The following is a 17,620-nucleotide window of genomic DNA, read 5'->3' on the forward strand; positions in this document are numbered from 1 at the left end:
CCATGTCGTAGGTGCCTAATTGTGACCCCCACCAGAACGTCGCTAAGCATGCGGCAGGGATAGGGGGGACTGCTTGGCGTCCTCAGAAAGTGGGTGCTGAGCCCTGTATACCACGCACTGAGGTGTGTGTCTGCCGTCATCAAGGCAATCGAAAAAGGGGGAGGAAGGAGCCAAAGAGGGTCAGTCACAAGGCCAGAGAAGGAGCAAAGACCAGAAACAGGTGAGTGATATATATGTATATATATATATATATAGCAAGAGATAAAGTGAGCTTGGGAGTGGCTGCTTTAGTGGTAATGCTTGACGATGAATGGAAACAAAAGCACACACACACATGCACACACATGCACACACAACATATATATATAAAAGGAGCGAAACAACGGTGCATAGTAATGAAAGTGCGAGGAAAAAGAAAGAAGCTGAGGAAGAAGGACTTTGCTACGCGCACAGAAAGAGTGCATACAAGCCTCCCGTAAAGACATGAGGCACGAGAGAAAGTGAAACACAAAGACGAAGAGTCACACGGGCAGAGAGGCGGAGAAGAACACAAAAAGAAAAAGGAAGCCACAACAGCGCTCCAGATCGGAGTGAGACGAGTGGGGTGTGTGGCAGCGAAGATACCTGCTCGTGTGTGGGTAACGTGTGCGTCGTCCAAACAAAAAGCTTTCTCCCGCTCTTTTTTTTCTAGCCCCTCTCCACTTAACTTCACCTTTCATCTCTGCGCTGCTTTTCCTTTTAGTGCGCTCTCGCTTTCCACCGGCGTAGAGTAACACCCGTACTTGTCGTTTTTATTGGCTTTCTTGCTTTTTGCACCACACAAGAAGAGGAACAGGCGCAAAGAACGAACAGCAAGGGTAGGAAACAAAAAAAAGGCGGGGCTGCGGCGAGTTGGTGCTGGTGGACGTGGAGAAACACAAAGTAAACGAGAACGGGGGGTGAGATGAGTGGGAGGCGCGGGGAGAGAGAAAGGGAGCGAGCAGATAAAGGGGGAAGTGCCCTTATGCATATATCTGTGTGTGTCTGTGTGTGTGTGTGTGTGTGTGTGTGTCGAGTTGCAACACGACAAAAATAAGTAGGGTCGAGCACGGAAAGAGGTGGGTGATTGCTCATGCACGCAGCGGGAAACTTCACAAGAATAGCGACAATCATAGCGAAACGGTGTAGGGACAAAAAGAAGGGCACGAGAGAGAGATCATAGACGGAAAAAAAGGAGCACACAGTGTGGAAAGGGAGAAGAGCACCGTGCAAGCGCCCGCGCGACACCACAAACGACAGCCAAAAAAAAAAGAAGACAAAGCAAACGTGTCGAACAGATATGGGACACAGGGGGAGAGTGGGGGGTGGGGGGCCTGAGGACGTAAACATTCAAAAGAAAACTGAAGAAAGGCGTGTTCATCAAGCAAGAGAAGGCACAAGGAATTCCCAAAAAAACAAACTAAAAAAATATAATATATATATATAAAATTAGCCTGCAAGTCATTGGCGGCACATGAACCGAACCACAACCACAACCACAACCACAACAGCAACAGCAACAGCAGCAACAGCAGCAGCAACAACAGAAAAAAAAGGGAGATGGTGTAGAGACAAAACACGAGAGAGTAATGCTCATCAGTATACAGTGAAACAACAAAACAAAAGGTCTCACACACAGAAAAATAGATTTGGAAGACAACACAAAAAGCCAAGCACAGACATTCAAGCAAAGAGGGAGACACAATCTCCATCACACATACGGCGGGACACATGGTGGAAGTGTCGGGGGGGGCGGGGGTAAAGAAGGGAACAGATGCCCGGGAAAAGACGAAAACAGCGAACAGCGCGGGGAAGATCGGGCTTTCGGTGGCGAAAAAGAACAAAAAAAAGAAGAATCGATACACACACACACACACGCACACGCACACGCACACATAAACGGGGGGAAGGTGAACATGTAGAGAGAGAGGCGGGAGAGGCGGGAGAGGCGGGAGAGGCGAGAGAGGCGGGAGAAGGGGGGATGGAAGGAGACACCGAGAAAAGAGAGGAGTAGAGCATGGGGAGGCAAGGGCAAAAACGCACATCATGTGAAACAAACAAAAAAAAAAACGAAACCAAAAAAAAATTCAGAAAGAGAGGGATAACAAAAACCTTCTTGAAGTTCAACATGGCGCCAAACAGCAATTCTAGGTTCACGGGCGCATGTGCTTTCCTGCGTGCGCAACAAACGACGACGAAAGCATGACCTATGCGCTTGTTCGAGTGTGTGTGCGCACGCTGGGTGAGGGGGGTAAGTGTAGAGCGCGAAACGCGAGCACCGAGAATGCTACTCGGCTGTCCTGTTTCGCTGGCGACACCGCAAAATAGCCTATGTAAGCACATCTAAAAAAAAAGCACACGCAAAGAGAGAGGACCCACACACACAGGCAAGCACCGTCGACAGAGCAATAACAAAACGAAAAAAAAACATGCTGCCCTGCCGTCTCCTCATGTCGTCGTATCAAGTGCAAGAACGCGGAAACGATGGATAATGGGAAAACAGAGGTCAACCACCGCAATCGAAAAGGGGGAAAAAATGGAACGCACCGCCATTCACGCGAACACACACATACATACATACATACGTACACACGTGCACGTCAGGCAAAAAAAAAAAGAAAGAAACGCAGCATGTACTGTTGACGCCTTTGCAGAGAAAAACAGAGAGAGAATGGCACAGACGCGCACACACAACAGGAAAAAGTGCACCATGCCTACAATACGATGCGAAACCCTTCCCCTTCTCTCCCGAGAGACTGCATGTGTTCTGTGCTGCTCTCTTGAAAGTGATCCAAGTATATATATGTGTGTAAGGAAGGGGAGCGACATCGCAGCTTTGAGGGAAGAAAGGAACGGCGACGAGAGCCCACCAAAAGAAGGCAAGAAAACATGAGTGTTGGTAGTACTGTGAAGCAAAGAGCAGGGTGTCTGTGTGTGTGTGTGTGGGTGGGTGCATATGCCTGTCTGTGTCGCCATGTGGCGGATACCTCTCGTTAACATTCGTTTCTTCGTTCTTTATGGGTACAAGTACCCCATACACATACACATACACACCAACAACAAAACAGTCGCATAACCTTTAAACTGGGGATGAAAGAAGCAACGAATCACGTTCAGGAGAAAGAGAGACAGAATTTACAAAAAAAGGAGGAAAGCCTTTGCATGTGCGCTGGCGTCTGTGTGTGTGCGTGTTCATGAGTACGACGCTGCCCGCATGGACATGCTCACACACACAGACTGCAGGCAAAGGGAAAGGAGTAGGCAGAGGCCGAGATCGCGGGCTGGCAAAGAAGTTAAACACAAACAAAATGGTGGAAGAAGCACGACCGCAGACACACGCGGCGTAATCGATGGTCTCTATTCATGTCGCAACATCGGACGGAGCTCCTGTGGAAGGGAGCAGTGAAGTATGAGAAGTAAACAAACGCGGGCATGGGCACGGGCTGCGCACGCCATCATACACCGCGCACAAGCGTCGAAAAGGGATGATAAAAGAGAAGGAAGCTCAACAAGTGCTTGTATGCTGCCCCTTGACAGCCGTAGGTGCGCGTTTAGGCACCATGCGAGTGTACCCACACAGTAGGGGGTAAGAGCAGAGAGGATAGGTGATTCTATTAGTTTGTGTGTGTGTGTGTGTCACTGCGCATGCTTCTCAGTGGCCAAAGAAGTCTAGACCTTGTACACCCACCGCTCGCGCGCTCACGGCGCAAGACTAGCACAGTAAAGGCAGTGATTTTATATTTTTTTTGGAGGGGGCGTTGGTTGTCTGTTTTCACCCCTTTCCCTAGCAACACCAGTGAGTTGGGAAAGAGGCGGGCGACACATGAACAAGGGAAAAAAAACGAGCAGACGAAGCAGGGGCGATGTGCTTGTGGAGAGTGTGCACGTATGCTTTGAGTGTGTACCAGTGTGGTGCCTCAGATGGGCGCTGTCACTGCTGCCTCGTCATACGGCGCTCGCCAACACGTCTCTCTCCTGCCCGAACTATTTCTTCCTCCCTCCCTCACTTGGGTCCTTGCCTGTGTCACCTCCGTGTCTGACACCCGTGCTTGGCCACGTGGAGGAAGAGGAGTTGGGAAAAGCGAGTAAGCCAAAGAGGAGGCGGGTGTGGCGAGGTGAGACGCAAAAATACAAGAAAAAGTAGACAACATACTAGAAAGGCCATGCAGAGAGAGGGGGGAGAGACTCAGAGAGGATGGGGAAGCTTGTGAACATGCACGATGCTTAAAAGTAATCCATCACACATGCATTCACGTGCGCAGCGATACACACAAACGCACGTGTGTGCGCGCCGACGAGCAGGAGAAGCAGCTGATACGCACAGCCACACATGACGAAAAGGCATCCCAGACACGAGGCCGGGAAAGAAAAAAAAGAACACCGAGAAACGTGGGAAAGACGTAACGAGAAGTTCACGGATTGCGACCTCACCTCCCCCCCTCCTCCTCCTCCCCCCCGTGTGTGAGAGAGGAGGGGGGGAAGGGAAAAAGGCCAGTCCTTATATACCACCAAGAGAAGGTGTGCGGGAATTCGCTTTCCTGTTTGTCAAAGAAAACGATCGAAGAGAGCGTGAGAGAGTTCGTGGGAACAGTACCAATGCCAACCACACGAGTAGAACTTTCAAGATGAACAGCAACCAATAATAATAATAAAACGCTGCGCCGTATGTGCCTCTCGCTCCCCTTTGACTGTGACTCGAGTGGAAGGCGCGTGCAGATACGTGTGTGCGAGTGGTTGCGAGCACATGTACATGTGCCTCAGACACGTGAGCACAAGCATCGAAAGAAGCACGAAACGTGCGCGCCACATGCCATGTGATCAAACAAGACAACAGAGGCGTACAAAGTGTGCACGGATAACTGCACACTACGGAAGGTGAGCAATGCGCGATCACGCGAAAGAGGGGGTACCCGCAGCCACTTGCCGCGGCGAGAGCAGAGAAGTCAACGGGGAAAATACTAGGGGAAAAACACACAGGGAGTAACAGACACACAGACAGACACTCAGGCACTTTCCCAAAACGCGCCTTACACAAACACACGCGATCCGTCGCAAAAAAAAAGACAAGCCCACATCGAGAGAGGCCACGGAGCAATGCACAGGCGCGCACGTACACGCGCTCAGAACGCTACGCAAAACGGCAAGTGCTACACACCCTAACGACAGCACGTTTTTTTTTCTTCTTCTTTTACAAGGACATGAGAGTAAAGAGAGAGCAAGAAAAAAAAAGGGACTGAGCACGCATGCGCCTATGGTGCACAAACATTCACGCTTGATTCGATTGGAGAGAGGGAGGGAGATAAGGTGGCGATGAAGGCATCGATTCGCCCCCATACGCGAATAACGAGACGAGAGGACTCAGAGACAACGGGGGGGGGACGAGACGTCACAGAGGTAAGAAAAATGGAGGAGAAAAAGGGGGAGTACAACGGCAACAACCAAAAAAAAAGAGAAAGGGGGGAGGGGCGTAGGAAGGGACAGTGGGAGGCAGGTGTTAGAAAAAGAAAAACAGCTGTATAGATCCACGACAACAACCAGAGGAAGCGAAGAACCACAACAATAGAGAGAGGTCCTTCAACACAGAAACAAGGGCACAGAAAAGGATGGGGTGGGAGAGAGGAAACAAAAGAGAAAAGGAAACAGTGTTGCGGGATGCGGGGAGGAGGAAAGGCAAGGAGAACGGAGTAAGCGCCCAAAAAAAGGAGATTTTGAGGGCAGAGGTCCAACGAGATGATGCAGATGACGCGAGATGAAGAGAGCGAACCCGAAAAAAAAAAGAAACAAGTGCGAAGCCAAGGCACAACAAGAACGTAATGCGGTCTCTCAGACATCTGCACGTAAAAAGGCAACAACAACCACAAAAAAAGTAGCATGAAGGCATAGTCTTGTTGTTGTTTCGCATTTCGTTTTTTTTCCTCCGTCCTCGTCGTGGCTCTCTATCCTCGGGCCATGCGTGATGTACTCTCCTTCTTTGGTTGTTCTACCCATCCCTCCCCTCTCCCCCGACTCCGACTCCTTCCTTTTTTTTGTGTTGCGGTGTGACAGGAAAGAGGGAGGAGACTCGCTGCGTGGCTGATCCATCGCGGTCGTAGTTATGTTTTTTTTTTCGTCTTGTGTGGAAACGCGTGCTTTGTTTGTCATCCTTTTCTTTCGTCTTCGTGGATAGAACAGGACTTCGATACCGTCTCGGGTGTGGACGTTGTCATGCTTCACGAGAACCTGACACAACGTTGCCACCACCACCTACCGCCCCCTCCTCCCGCTGCACTCCTGTGTGGCAAAAGGCACATACCAAAAACACAGGCGCTTCTAAGTGTGATCATACATAGTGATAGAAGAACGAAAAAAAAGAAATGGCTAAAAGGGGAAAAAGGAGTGGGGAAGAAATACATACGGGGGTGGTTAGAGAAGAGCAGTCAAAGGGCGGAAGACCGAGCTCTAGATTTATACATAATCGTGAGATCAGAAAAAAAAACGAGGGAAGGCGGCGGGGTTGCGCGGGAAAAGAATTCGGGGGGGGGGAGGTGTCGGGGATGAGGAGAGAAAAATAGAGAACAACACACAAAGACACAGAAAGAAGAGGGAACAGAGGACGAAGAAAGACGCTGACACACACAAAGTAAGGGGAAAGGGAAGCTGGTTTAGGACGGCACGCAAGGGGACACGCGCATGCACACATGTACATATATGCAAAAAAAAGTCACCTTGAAGGGAGGCGCAAGACGAAGAGACCGCAAAAAAAAAGGAAAGAACAAAAGAGCTTGGTAGAAGCAACGACAAGGCGATTGTGTCACGGAGAGAGGGATAAAAAAAAAAACGAAACATTCAAGTTGGTTGCGGAACGGAGGAGATACATGGAAGCCAGATCAGACAGACAGACAGAGAGATGGGAAGAAAAGGTGCCGAATTAGCAGCAGTTTACATGCGGGAAAGCACGACGAAAAAAAAAACGAACTTTTTCTTTGTCTTGTTTGCTTGGTTTGAAGGTCAGCAGAAGAGAGAGGGAGGGAGAGAGAGAAAAGGAGAGATACACAACAGTTTAACGTCACCAAAGACAGAGAAGCTAATAAATAAACGAAAGGGAAAAAGTAAGAAAAAAAGAGCGAAAGAGAAGGCCCCTTCAAGTGTTCCAAGAAAAAAAAGAGAGGGGAGGGGTGGGGGGAAGACACACACGACACACGCACATGACAAACAACATCAGCACGAGTTCGTGGAGAGAAATAAAGGGAAAAGGGTGATTGCGATGAGAGAGGGGAGGGGGAGGGAGAGAAAGAGAGCTGTATCAGCAGAAAAAAAGGAAGGGAGAAGGGCTGTAGGAGAATAGAGGAACTAAACGAGAGAGCACACACACGCGCACGCGAGTGCGAGGGAAAACAAAGAAACAGCGGATTGGGGGAGGGAAGAGAGAGAAGAGTTCCAAGAAGAAGGCAAAAAAAGGCGTGGAAACACGGACAAGGACGAATAAAACCACACGCAAAAAAAAAGAAAAGGTGGTACTGACAGAGATGCACGAGCCCGCGCTCACATACACACATTCGCACCTTCACGCATATAGTCATCGAAGTAAAATATTTTCAAGAGAGGATGTAAAAAAAAGGAAACACATCCACTTTACTCGGAAACACTTTGCTGTTGTTTGTTCACCTGTTGGCGTAGATATGAATTGCCTTATTATTTTTAGTTCTCAGGTGCCGAAAAAGTCCCTCAAACATGCAGGAACGCACGCGCACCTATCCACATAACTATCCGCCCTCCCCTCCCCCACTGCCCGCAACCATGCACGCTTTCACATGAGTGCATTGGGCCATGTTCCAAGACGCATATAAACGCAATGACGCGACAGAAAGAGCTGCTGGAAGGGGAGCTAGGAAAAGAGCGAAGGAGGCGTCCCGTAACATCAGGAGCAAGCATACAACACACATATATAGACATCCCGTCACCACAAAAAAACAGAAACTGCGAAAGCATCATGTGTTTCTCCACAGCGCGCACAGACACACACCTTTCTTCCTTCCTCTCCCGACGACGACGAGCAGGGGGAGAGGAAGAAACGCTCCTGCTTCATGTGCTTCGAAAAGCTGGCTTACACGATGCGAAAACAGAAAGCAGCCACATCAGGACGAGCAGGAGTGAGCACCTGAGTTGCGCGAGATAAAGCGAGAGTGCTTAGGACGAGGGGAAGGGGTTATTCAGAGCACGCATTTGTGTGTGTCTGGGCATGAAAAAGCTATTTTTCGCCTGCTTCCCCTCTGTCATGCAAGTTCAAATGGATATTCGCATGGGCTGTCTTCATGACACGTGGCACCGAAGACACAAGCACACACGCACAGAGAAGATGAGGAGTACACGGGCATTCCCATCTACGCTCGGCTTTATTTTTCGGTATCGCCTAGTCTTGCTTGCGCTGACCCGCCTAGGCGTACAAAGATGGCCGTGACGTTGTCGCGCGTGCCCCGCCGCAGCGCCTCTCCCACAAGCTGGTCGGCGACGCTGTTGGCGTCGGCCCCGCTCGCCACGTACGCGGTGGCCAGCTCGACAGCTTCGGCGTAAGACATCGTGTCCCACAAGCCGTCACACGCCAAAATCAAAAACGCATCGTCCTTCGCCAGCAACACCTCAGAAGTGTCGGCGACAGCGATGATGCCTGACGGTTTGCCGTTCGTGTATTCCTCAAGCTTAAACCCGGCATCTCCCACCGCTCGTGACACGGCAAGACTGCACATGCGCGGGTTGAGACGCGGGTGGCCCACCCTGCAGTTGAAAATGCACCCGCCAGCCTTCTTGACCCGCGTTGCCTCAGCATCGTTGCAGCTGGGGTTGTGCTTGACTGTCAGCAGCACGGGTTGCCCCGCACGCGCGAGGACCACCTCACAGTCACCAACGTTGCCCACCGTCAGCACCGAGCCCTGGACGACGGCCGCGGCGCACACGCAGCCAGCAGAGCTCATGTCGCTGGTAGTCTGCCCTAAAAATTCGCGCTCCACCTGAGCAAACGCGTCGCTGATCGCCTTGCGCGGAGCGGTCTTAAGGCACTCGTGAGCCAGTGTAATTTCGTGCAGCCGGGAGCGGACGTACTCGGCACACTGGCGACCACCGTGCCCGTCATAGATGCCAAAGAAGCAAACGTCTGGCTCGACGACGGTCACATGTTCGTCCTCCATGCTCGAGCGGATGCCTTGATCGCTTGCCACGCCGACCTCCAGTACCGACTGGTGCTGCATTTCAGTCACCGAGGAAAAGAAAGCACTGCAGAGCGGTGAGTGAGGGGAACCGTCCAGGATCTCCGGCGTGGTGAAGTGCTGAGCCGGCGTCCGCAACTCTCGAGGGAGCAAGAGATGATAGGACTCAGCCGGATCACATGTGGAGGAGTTCGTAGATATGTGTTCCGTCTCGGAGTTCAGGTCAAAGCTCTCGTTGTTAAGATAACCGGACGGGAAGCAGCTGGAGCCCCCTGAGACGCGCGACTTTCCGTGCCGTGCACGACTGTCGTGCATCATGTCAACCGCTAGAACAGTGGCAACGGGTCGATGCGCGGGTGGGAGACTCATCACCACACACAGTGGGCGGAAGGAGCGCTTGGGACGAAGGGGACGGGCCAAAGAAAATGCCGAGGGTGGCGGGCTTGATGTTTGCGCGTGCGTTGCAAAGAAGAAGGTGTAGATGGAGGCTTCGGGGTGGTAGGGTGGCTGAGGGGGTCTTCCCGGTTTTTCTTGGAATAGGCTAAGCGGTGATAGCGACACACAATGCCCTCCCTCCTATGCGTCCTGAACAGAAACTAACCGAACAACACAAGCTCAACATACATAGAGGAGATCCGGCAGAAGACGGAAAGGCGAAGGGGACAAACCACCCCCCCCCCTCAAAAAAAAAAACAAAGAACGTGCCAGTCGAAAACACACGCACACGCGTGAGCCTGTGCAGGAAAGAAAAGACGAGCTGAGGTGCTAACGGAGCGAAGATGGGGAAAAAAGAAAGTACAGAGGAAACAGGGGAGAAGGAAGAAGAGGAAGAGACAATGAAAAACACACACACACAAAGGAGAGAGGAGAGGGTTATTGCACAACGAAGGGAAGCGAAGCTGGCGCCGTGATGTGGAAGACAAGAGGGGGAAAAGAAAGGTGCACACGCACGCACACACACGCACACACATGCAAGCACGAACACACTGGGGGAGACACAAGTGGGAGTCCCTTTGTCTCGGCGACGTGGGGGAAGGAGGGGGTGCGGTGGCGGAAAGGAAAGGGAAGAAAACCAATGGAGTGAGCACCGGTGGCGTGAAAAAGGGCGGAGATGAAAGAAAAGTTGTGTGCGCGCAGCTTACTGTGGCTGCATGTCACGTGGGACAGGAAAGCAGGGCCGGAGACGGAACGGAGCCACTAGTGGTGGAGAAAAGCGAACCCAAGAGCAAAAGAAGAGAGAGGGAGGGAGTTATGGAGATGTGTAGCGCCGCGATGAAGCACGACTGTCGCGCGGAGGAGGAGCCGAATGCGGTAAAGAAGGGAGGCGCTCAGAGCTGACTTTCGCGGTGCGGTGGAGACTCACCCACCCGCCTGCAAAGGGCGGAGCGTTTGTGAGCACATGCCGTGGGTGAGAATGCAGGAGAAGGCGTGCTGGGTTTGCCGGCCATATTCCCAAGTTTGCATTTGAACCCCCAAGGATGGCGGCGCCACTCCCTCAAAGTCCCTTTACGCACACCCGCACCTCACCCTCGTAATTTGGCTGCCCCACGTAGCAAACACCACACGCACACGCCCCCGCGCATGAAAGTCGCCCCCCCCATCTTTTCCACAGGAGCGCGTCATCTTTGCCCAAGACGAATGGTCGCATCGCGACAAGTTTCGAGGGTGGGGAAAAGGACGCGAAAGCGAGGCAGTCTCTTCCCCTCTCGGCATCACTCTCACTGCGACATCCGCGGTAGCGCACGCATGCATGGTCGCGCACTTTGTATTCGACTCGAGAGGTGTTTCTGTTTCTTTTTTTTCTTGTTTGAGAGGAGTGTTGTATGTGTGCGCATGCGTCTTACGAGTACTGGAGGAAGATGGGTGACAACCAAACGAACGCGAAATAATATAAAAGAAAAAAGAGGCCTAAGCTGAGACAGGGCGGCAGTGGCACATCGACGGTGCAGAGAGAGGGAGAGAAGAGAAAGATTGAGCGACAGTGAAAGAAGAACAAACCAAAAAAAAGACAAGGAGGGAGGAAGGGAGGGGAAGAGTGTGGGTGGGGTAATGACCCTCTTCCTCCTTTTCAATTTTATTTTTTGTTTTTTTTCTGCGTGTGTGTGTGCGCGCGCGTCTGCTTCTCCTCCGCATCGTTGACATGGTTTATCGACGTCGTCACTGTCTGAGGCGATGACGAAGAGAAGCCTCGAACCCAAGTACAAAGACGACAAGAACAGGCGCGAGAAGAGGAGCGAACGGAAGGGAAAAACGAGAGAATCAGAAGGAAACACACACACGCACAACTAAAAAAGGAACACACGCGCAAAAGTGTGTGAAAACAAAACGGGAAAAAAGCGAGGAGGAGGAGGAAGTTGGATCGCAGTCGTACAGAGATGGAGAGAAAAACTAATAATAATAGTAATCAGACATGAGATATATTCATAACAAGCATCAACGCGCACAGAGAGTGCACATCCATGCACTCTATAGACCCACTACCTGCAGACACACGCACACGCACGCACAAAAACATTACAAACATAACCACTTCTGTGCTGCCCTTTCCTCCTCACCCTCCCCTCCCCCATCCAAAAGCCGCGGACGCAGGTCCAGGGATTTTGCTTTTTTTCATCGTCGAGTTTCTAGAGCTTGCTTCTGCTTGTGCATCTTCGACATATTTTTCCGCCGCTGCGTCTCCCTCTCCCCCGCCTCATCAACAAAGAGAGAAGGTGCGAGAGAGCAGGAAGCAAACTGTGTTCTTCTCGCACGGGCGAGTCACCAGCTCTTTACAGCATAGCTGAGCAGTCACCACTTCGACAAGCATATCACTGGAGCAGCCACACTTGCGCGAGGGCTAGATATCTGTCAAGCAGCTCCCGGCTCCCCGTTTTTTAAAGAAAGGCGGTCTTGCGTTCGCATGGCCATCGAAGTCGCCGACGCCATTACTACAAGCACACATACATACATGAACCCCCAAAGGCGTTCCACCACAAATCACAGCCACGACTACGCTGTACCTGCCAAAATCAAAAAAAAGAAAACAGGACGAGTACGAGATAGAAAGGTATCCTACACGCGCACACGCAGATGTGCTCGTAACAGAACCGCAAAGTTATACCCAGCGGCCTCTAGCATCCCACCATCATACACACGCAGAGAGAGGGGGGAGGAAGGGGGAAGGCACGGGGAGCAGAAGATAACCATGAAAACAGAAAGAACACGCACACACGCACACAAAAGGGAAATAACAAAAACAAACACACACACAAGAACGTAAGAGGTACACACACTCAGCCGTTTCACCATTCGTTCATACACCCTCACGCATATGCGTGCACTCTCATCGCCCTTCACAGACTGCCCACGTGTGCACGGCTTCTTTCGTGGGCGTCGCGTTTCTTTTCCTTTTGCCCCCCTGTCCCCCGCCCCCCCCCACCACCACCACTTCCACCTCGTCACATGAGACACGAAGCGACGGCACGAGAGAAGTCCGCGGCGGGAGGAGGGACGGGAAAGAAAACGAAAACAAGGGAACGACGCGAAAAAAGAGGGAAGAGCAGCACGCGAGGAAGGGAAAGATGAAGATGACGCAGATACGCACGCAAGCACAGACCTACACAGGCATCGAAAGATAGTTCGCCACCACGCAGGGAAAAGAGAAGAGTCCGCCACATCCTCGCTAGCTCTCTACATTTCTGTACCTCTCTAGGGGCCCCTCCCCGCTCTCACAACACCAGCCTCCGCTTTCCACCCTACCTTCACCAACCGTTTGCTATTCGCTTTTTTTCCGATCCCCTGAGAAATGAACGAAAGCTAATCAGGGAAATTCTGGTCAACAGACGGAAAAGTGGCCGAAAAAAAAAACCACAGCGGAGAAGGCGTCTTGGCGGAGGGGGGGAGGGTGCGCGAAGGAGGGAGGAGGGAAGAAGCAAGCGGAGTCGTCCAATAGAGGTGTTTGGTGCTTGTGATAGAAAAAGCGGCAAAGGATACGGCCCGGGAAAAGGCTGCGGTAGTGGGGAGAACAAAGTGTGGGACCTTAGCTGCTTCTCATCTTCTGTCTTCTGTGCTCACCTGATGTCTACCAGCTCGCGCTGATCAGTAACAGAACCTGTCCGGCCATCTGTCCCTTCGTTGTCTTTCCACTTCTTACCCCCTCCCCCCATCGACCCCACAACAGGCATGCACTATAATATGTCTGCCATGAAAGGGTTCCACATAGGCACAGAGAACTACAGAGTCTCTGCCCTCGAGGCTGCCCCTCTTCTTTGGTTTGTAGCACATGCATCAGGTGGTTTATTAGCTTCTTTGTTTTCCTCTTTTGGGAGAGGGAAAGAGGGGTATTTTCAACAAGGCAAGAAGCGAGGTGGTCACCGACGTTCGCGCACTCCTTGTGTGTGTGTATGTGTGTGTGTGTGTGTGTGTTGCACGGTACGACTACGGTTCATCGGAGAGGTTGCGCGTTGAAGTCGATACAGCCGCCTCAGGCACGAACTCGCGCGTGCTCAGAGGTCCCTCCCGGCGTGTCAAGTGAACCAGCATGGCAGTAACATTATCAGTGCTCCCTTTCGTGAGAGCTGCCTGAGCTAACTCCTCGGCGATGCACTGCGCCGGCACGCCTTCCTGTAATCGTTGGGAGCAAAAGTCCACCACTTCTGCGTATGTCATGACATCCCAGAGCCCGTCGCAGCCGATCACGAGAAACTCGTCCTCATCCGTCAGTCGGGTAACCGACGTCTCCGGAACAGCGATCACTCCAGAGGGCTTGCCATCCGTGTACTTTGCAAGCTTGAAGCCTGCGTCTCCGATGGCGCGTGTTACAGCAAGACTAACGACCGCCGGGTTGTAGTTTGGGTGTCCGACACGATTGTGGCACACCTTGCCCCCTACAGAACGAATCCGCTCCTCCTCGCTCGGGTTGCTGGCGATGTTGTGTCGCACGGTGAGAACTACTGGCTTTGCGTTGTGCGAAAGCACAACTTCGGCGTCGCCGACGTTTCCCACTACAAGCTTGTCATCTATGATCAAGGCAACGGCGCAGACGCTGCCAGACTCGTTCGTCTCCGCCTCGGAGCGGGCGAGGAAGGCTCGGTCAGCCTCTACTATGCCATCAACGATGGCCTTCTCGGGATTAGTCTTCACCTCTGGATGGCCGAGGATGAGCCCGTGCAATTGGTCGCGGAGGTATTCCGCGCATTGGGTGCCGCCGTGACCGTCGTAGACGCCGAAAAACGGAATCCCCTCGGACAGCATCGTATGCTGATCCTCCATCGTCTTGCGGGTGCCCTGCTCGGCTGTCGCGCCGTAGTCTACGACAACGAAGGCGGTCTTGCGCAAGCTACTGTGGCGGCAAAGGGGGTGCAGCGTCGCCGAGTTCTGCCGCGGCAGCGCTGAAGAGCTCATATTGAAAGGAACGACCACGTGGTTAGTCTGATTGCCCTTGCCGCGACTGCCGTCGCAGGTCGGCTGCGGTGCGGATGCATCTTCTACGTCTGTGGAAGGGGGCGACGCTTGCGGGGTTAGACCAGTCTTCGCTGGATCACGTGGTCTCGTCGGTGAGCTCGCTAGCGGTGGAGAGAGAAAATGTGGGTGTTTGACCACGGATGTACTACTGCTCGTAGAGCTGCTCTTGTTCAGGGGAACTGTCGGCGGTTTCTGCTTCGGACGCAGGATAGACTTCTTCTTCGCAGAATTGAAGGCTGTTGTCGTGTTGGCGGAGGTTGGCGACTTTGGCGAGTGAGGTGAGTCGGGTTTCCGCGTCGCCGTCGCGTCGCTCTTCTTCTCTGCCGGCATGCTTTGGCACGTCGCCGGTACGACAGAGCGTAAATATTTAAAAAGGGCGTCGCCTAGAGGACGTATGGATGTCGCGCACACACACACACACACAGACACAGAGAGAGAGAGAGACGCAAAACGGTTCCAGCGAAGGAAGGGAAGGGAAGGGAAGGGAAGGGAAGGGAAGGGAAGGAGACGACGCTGCCGGGGAGGGGGGAGGGGGGAGGGGGGGGGGAAGAGATTACGAGGAGACCAACGGACACACACAACGGAGACACACAACGAAAAAGAAGAAGAGCGGTTTAATACAGAGAGAGAGAGAGCTTTATATGTATATGCGTGTCTGAGTTAGTTTTGGGAGGGAGGGAGGGTTCGAGTAGAACGCGGGCGAGGAGTCGAGCAAATAGAAAGAAGCGACCACACAGAAAACGAAGAGGGAAAAAGAAAGTAGCAAAACGCCACCAGGCAGCAACCAAGGACCGACGACGGTGCTCAACGCAGAACGGGGGGAAGGAGAGAGAGGGAGAAAGAGGCAGAGGCGGCGAAAAGCGAAAATAAAAATACAAAACAGTCTGAGCGGCACGCGGTCACGGGGAATAAAATCCGCAAGACCCACTGTCCAGTAAGACACCCTTCACCGCGTGCTGCTGTGCGATAGCCAAGTCGCTAGAAAGAGGGGTTGATGACTGCGTGGGGTGATATAGAAATGAGAAACGCAGGCAGACAAACAGATAGAAAAACTGTGGAGAGTAAAGCGGCAGAGCGAACGCGGTTGCCACCAAGTGAAACACACGAGAGGGGGACCGAGGCACTGAGGGAGGCCTGAGGGAGGAAGAAAAACAAGGCAGCGTGCGCTGCTCGTTTCTTGTTAGTGAATGGCTGTGCGGCGGCGGGATGGAACGACGCGATGCGCGGGGATGTACTCCCGCCTCGGCTTTCTTTTCTTACCCTGTGGTTGCTGTTGCGGATATCCCTGCCAGCACTGCTCACCTTCGTGCGGGAAGATGCCAATTGCCAAGTTGATGTCGGCGAAGGAATGATGATGGGAGGCAGAGAGGATAGGAAGAGATGCGTGTCGCTGTTTTATCGTTTTGCTTGCCGTACATGGGTCGTGAAGAGACGGCCTGGGGCAGTGTGCCCACTCTCTTTTTCGTTTTTTTTCGTGGGGGAAGGGGGTTCGCTGCTCCACCGTTTCGGCACGCACGCCCTCAGAGGACGGCGACGTCACAAAGCAGCTTCTACGTTCTTATTTTTTGTTGTTCGGCGAGATCTCTGCGTCCTCTTCTTTCGCTTCGCTTTCCTCCCTCGCGCTGTTGCGAGGTTCCTTCCCCTGACACCGGCTGCGGACTGGCAAGTTTGTGAGACGGTGAACACGATGGAAAAGGGAGGAGGCAAAGAGCAGAGGCCAACTGCAACGGCGGCGGCAGCCACTCTGGATTCACAGACACACACACACACGGTCGCTCGCAGCGGCGACGATGGCGAAGCCGGGAAATGCAAGTGAGAAGCAAAAGGTGAGAAGAGAATGTGATGGAGGCGTACAATGGTGTGCGTACGTGTGCACACTTCTTCACCGTGCCACAACTCAACAGAGGTTGAGAGTACAGAAGCAGAACGCGGCACTCGTGTTAGAAACAGAGACAAGGGACATGGTGGTGGTGGTGGACGATGGAGCGACAGACAACATCTTTCCCGCATGGAGACGGCACAACAACCCAAAAGGTACTTTGCCCCGCGGGAGAAAGGGAGGGGTGTTGAGCGCACACGCGGTTTTGGCTCGATCGTTTCACCGAGCACTTCGATAGACAGGATGCATTTAGTCACGCCTCTGACGGCTTTTCGAGTCCCCCCACACCGCCACCACAGTTCCATTAAAGTGCCCATCCAGCTCGCCTTCCCCTCCCCCCGCGGTGAACGCGAAGGGGCGGCACAGACACACGCACGCACTCACATGCGCAGTCCGCTACGCCGGCACCACAGTGACGCACCCCCTTGCTTCATGTATTTTATTTTTCTGTTTTTCTTGGAGCTTCTTTCCTTGAGTACGATCGGGTGGAGGACTCCAATGGAGAGGCGGATGTGCTGTGTAGAGGCAGCACCCCACAAACTCTTCTTCACGTGTTAGACACTACGCGAAGCACATGCACCCACACACGCAGACACAAGAATAGATGGAGAGGCACGATCCAAGCTCTACCCGACCCTCCCAACCTACCCGGCCTCCAGCCGCGCGACCATACCGTGTTGCCGAAACGAAACCCTGGCACCTCACCTCTGGCCACCATGGAACAAAATAAACGTAATAGGTGTGAAGCAAAAGACATCGGACGCGCAAAACAGTGACGCAAACCGGCAGCGCCGTAATGAAGCCACGTGAGTGTGTGAGCTTGTGGGTGGAGGAGGAGGGGGGGCGCGAAGCGAGGAATGATAGAGGGGGGAGGCGACGGGAGAAAGAGCAGCACAGGACGAAAGCAAAATAAAAGGAGCCACAGTGCCGACACGCACACGCAGACAGACACAGACACAGAGACAGAGACATGAAGAGATGAGCCTCACATCTTCACCAAAACCCCAAACTCGCGTGATAGAAAAAGGAAAGAGGGCCATCAGCAAGTAAAGAAGACTGCTGGAAATGCGTTTCGGCGTAGGCATGTGTGCGGTAGTGTTCG

The 17,620-nt window shown here is 52.7% G+C and overlaps 3 protein-coding genes across 3 annotated transcripts; all 3 read right to left on the reverse strand.

Moving 5' to 3' along the window:
• Window positions 1–8,390: 8,390 nt before the first annotated feature.
• LMXM_33_2500 (protein phosphatase 2C-like protein) lies at window positions 8,391–9,566 on the reverse strand (the record flags this gene model as incomplete). Its single annotated transcript, XM_003878758.1, has 1 exon — window positions 8,391–9,566. One exon carries the CDS (start codon window positions 9,564–9,566, stop codon window positions 8,391–8,393), a length of 1,176 nt encoding a protein of 391 aa, XP_003878807.1.
• A 4,047-nt stretch (window positions 9,567–13,613) lies between these two features.
• On the reverse strand, window positions 13,614–14,447 carry LMXM_33_2510 (protein phosphatase 2C-like protein; the record flags this gene model as incomplete). Its single annotated transcript, XM_003878759.1, has 1 exon — window positions 13,614–14,447. The coding sequence occupies one exon, from the start codon at window positions 14,445–14,447 to the stop codon at window positions 13,614–13,616; it is 834 nt and encodes a 277-aa protein (XP_003878808.1).
• Window positions 14,448–16,175: 1,728 nt separating this feature from the next.
• On the reverse strand, window positions 16,176–16,835 carry LMXM_33_2515 (hypothetical protein; the record flags this gene model as incomplete). The annotated part of the gene is made up of 1 exon (XM_003878760.1): window positions 16,176–16,835. The coding sequence occupies one exon, from the start codon at window positions 16,833–16,835 to the stop codon at window positions 16,176–16,178; it is 660 nt and encodes a 219-aa protein (XP_003878809.1).
• Window positions 16,836–17,620: the final 785 nt, after the last annotated feature.

This window comes from Leishmania mexicana, chromosome 33 (genome assembly GCF_000234665.1).
Source record: "Leishmania mexicana MHOM/GT/2001/U1103 complete genome, chromosome 33".
Classification (NCBI taxonomy): Eukaryota; Euglenozoa; class Kinetoplastea; order Trypanosomatida; family Trypanosomatidae; genus Leishmania; species Leishmania mexicana.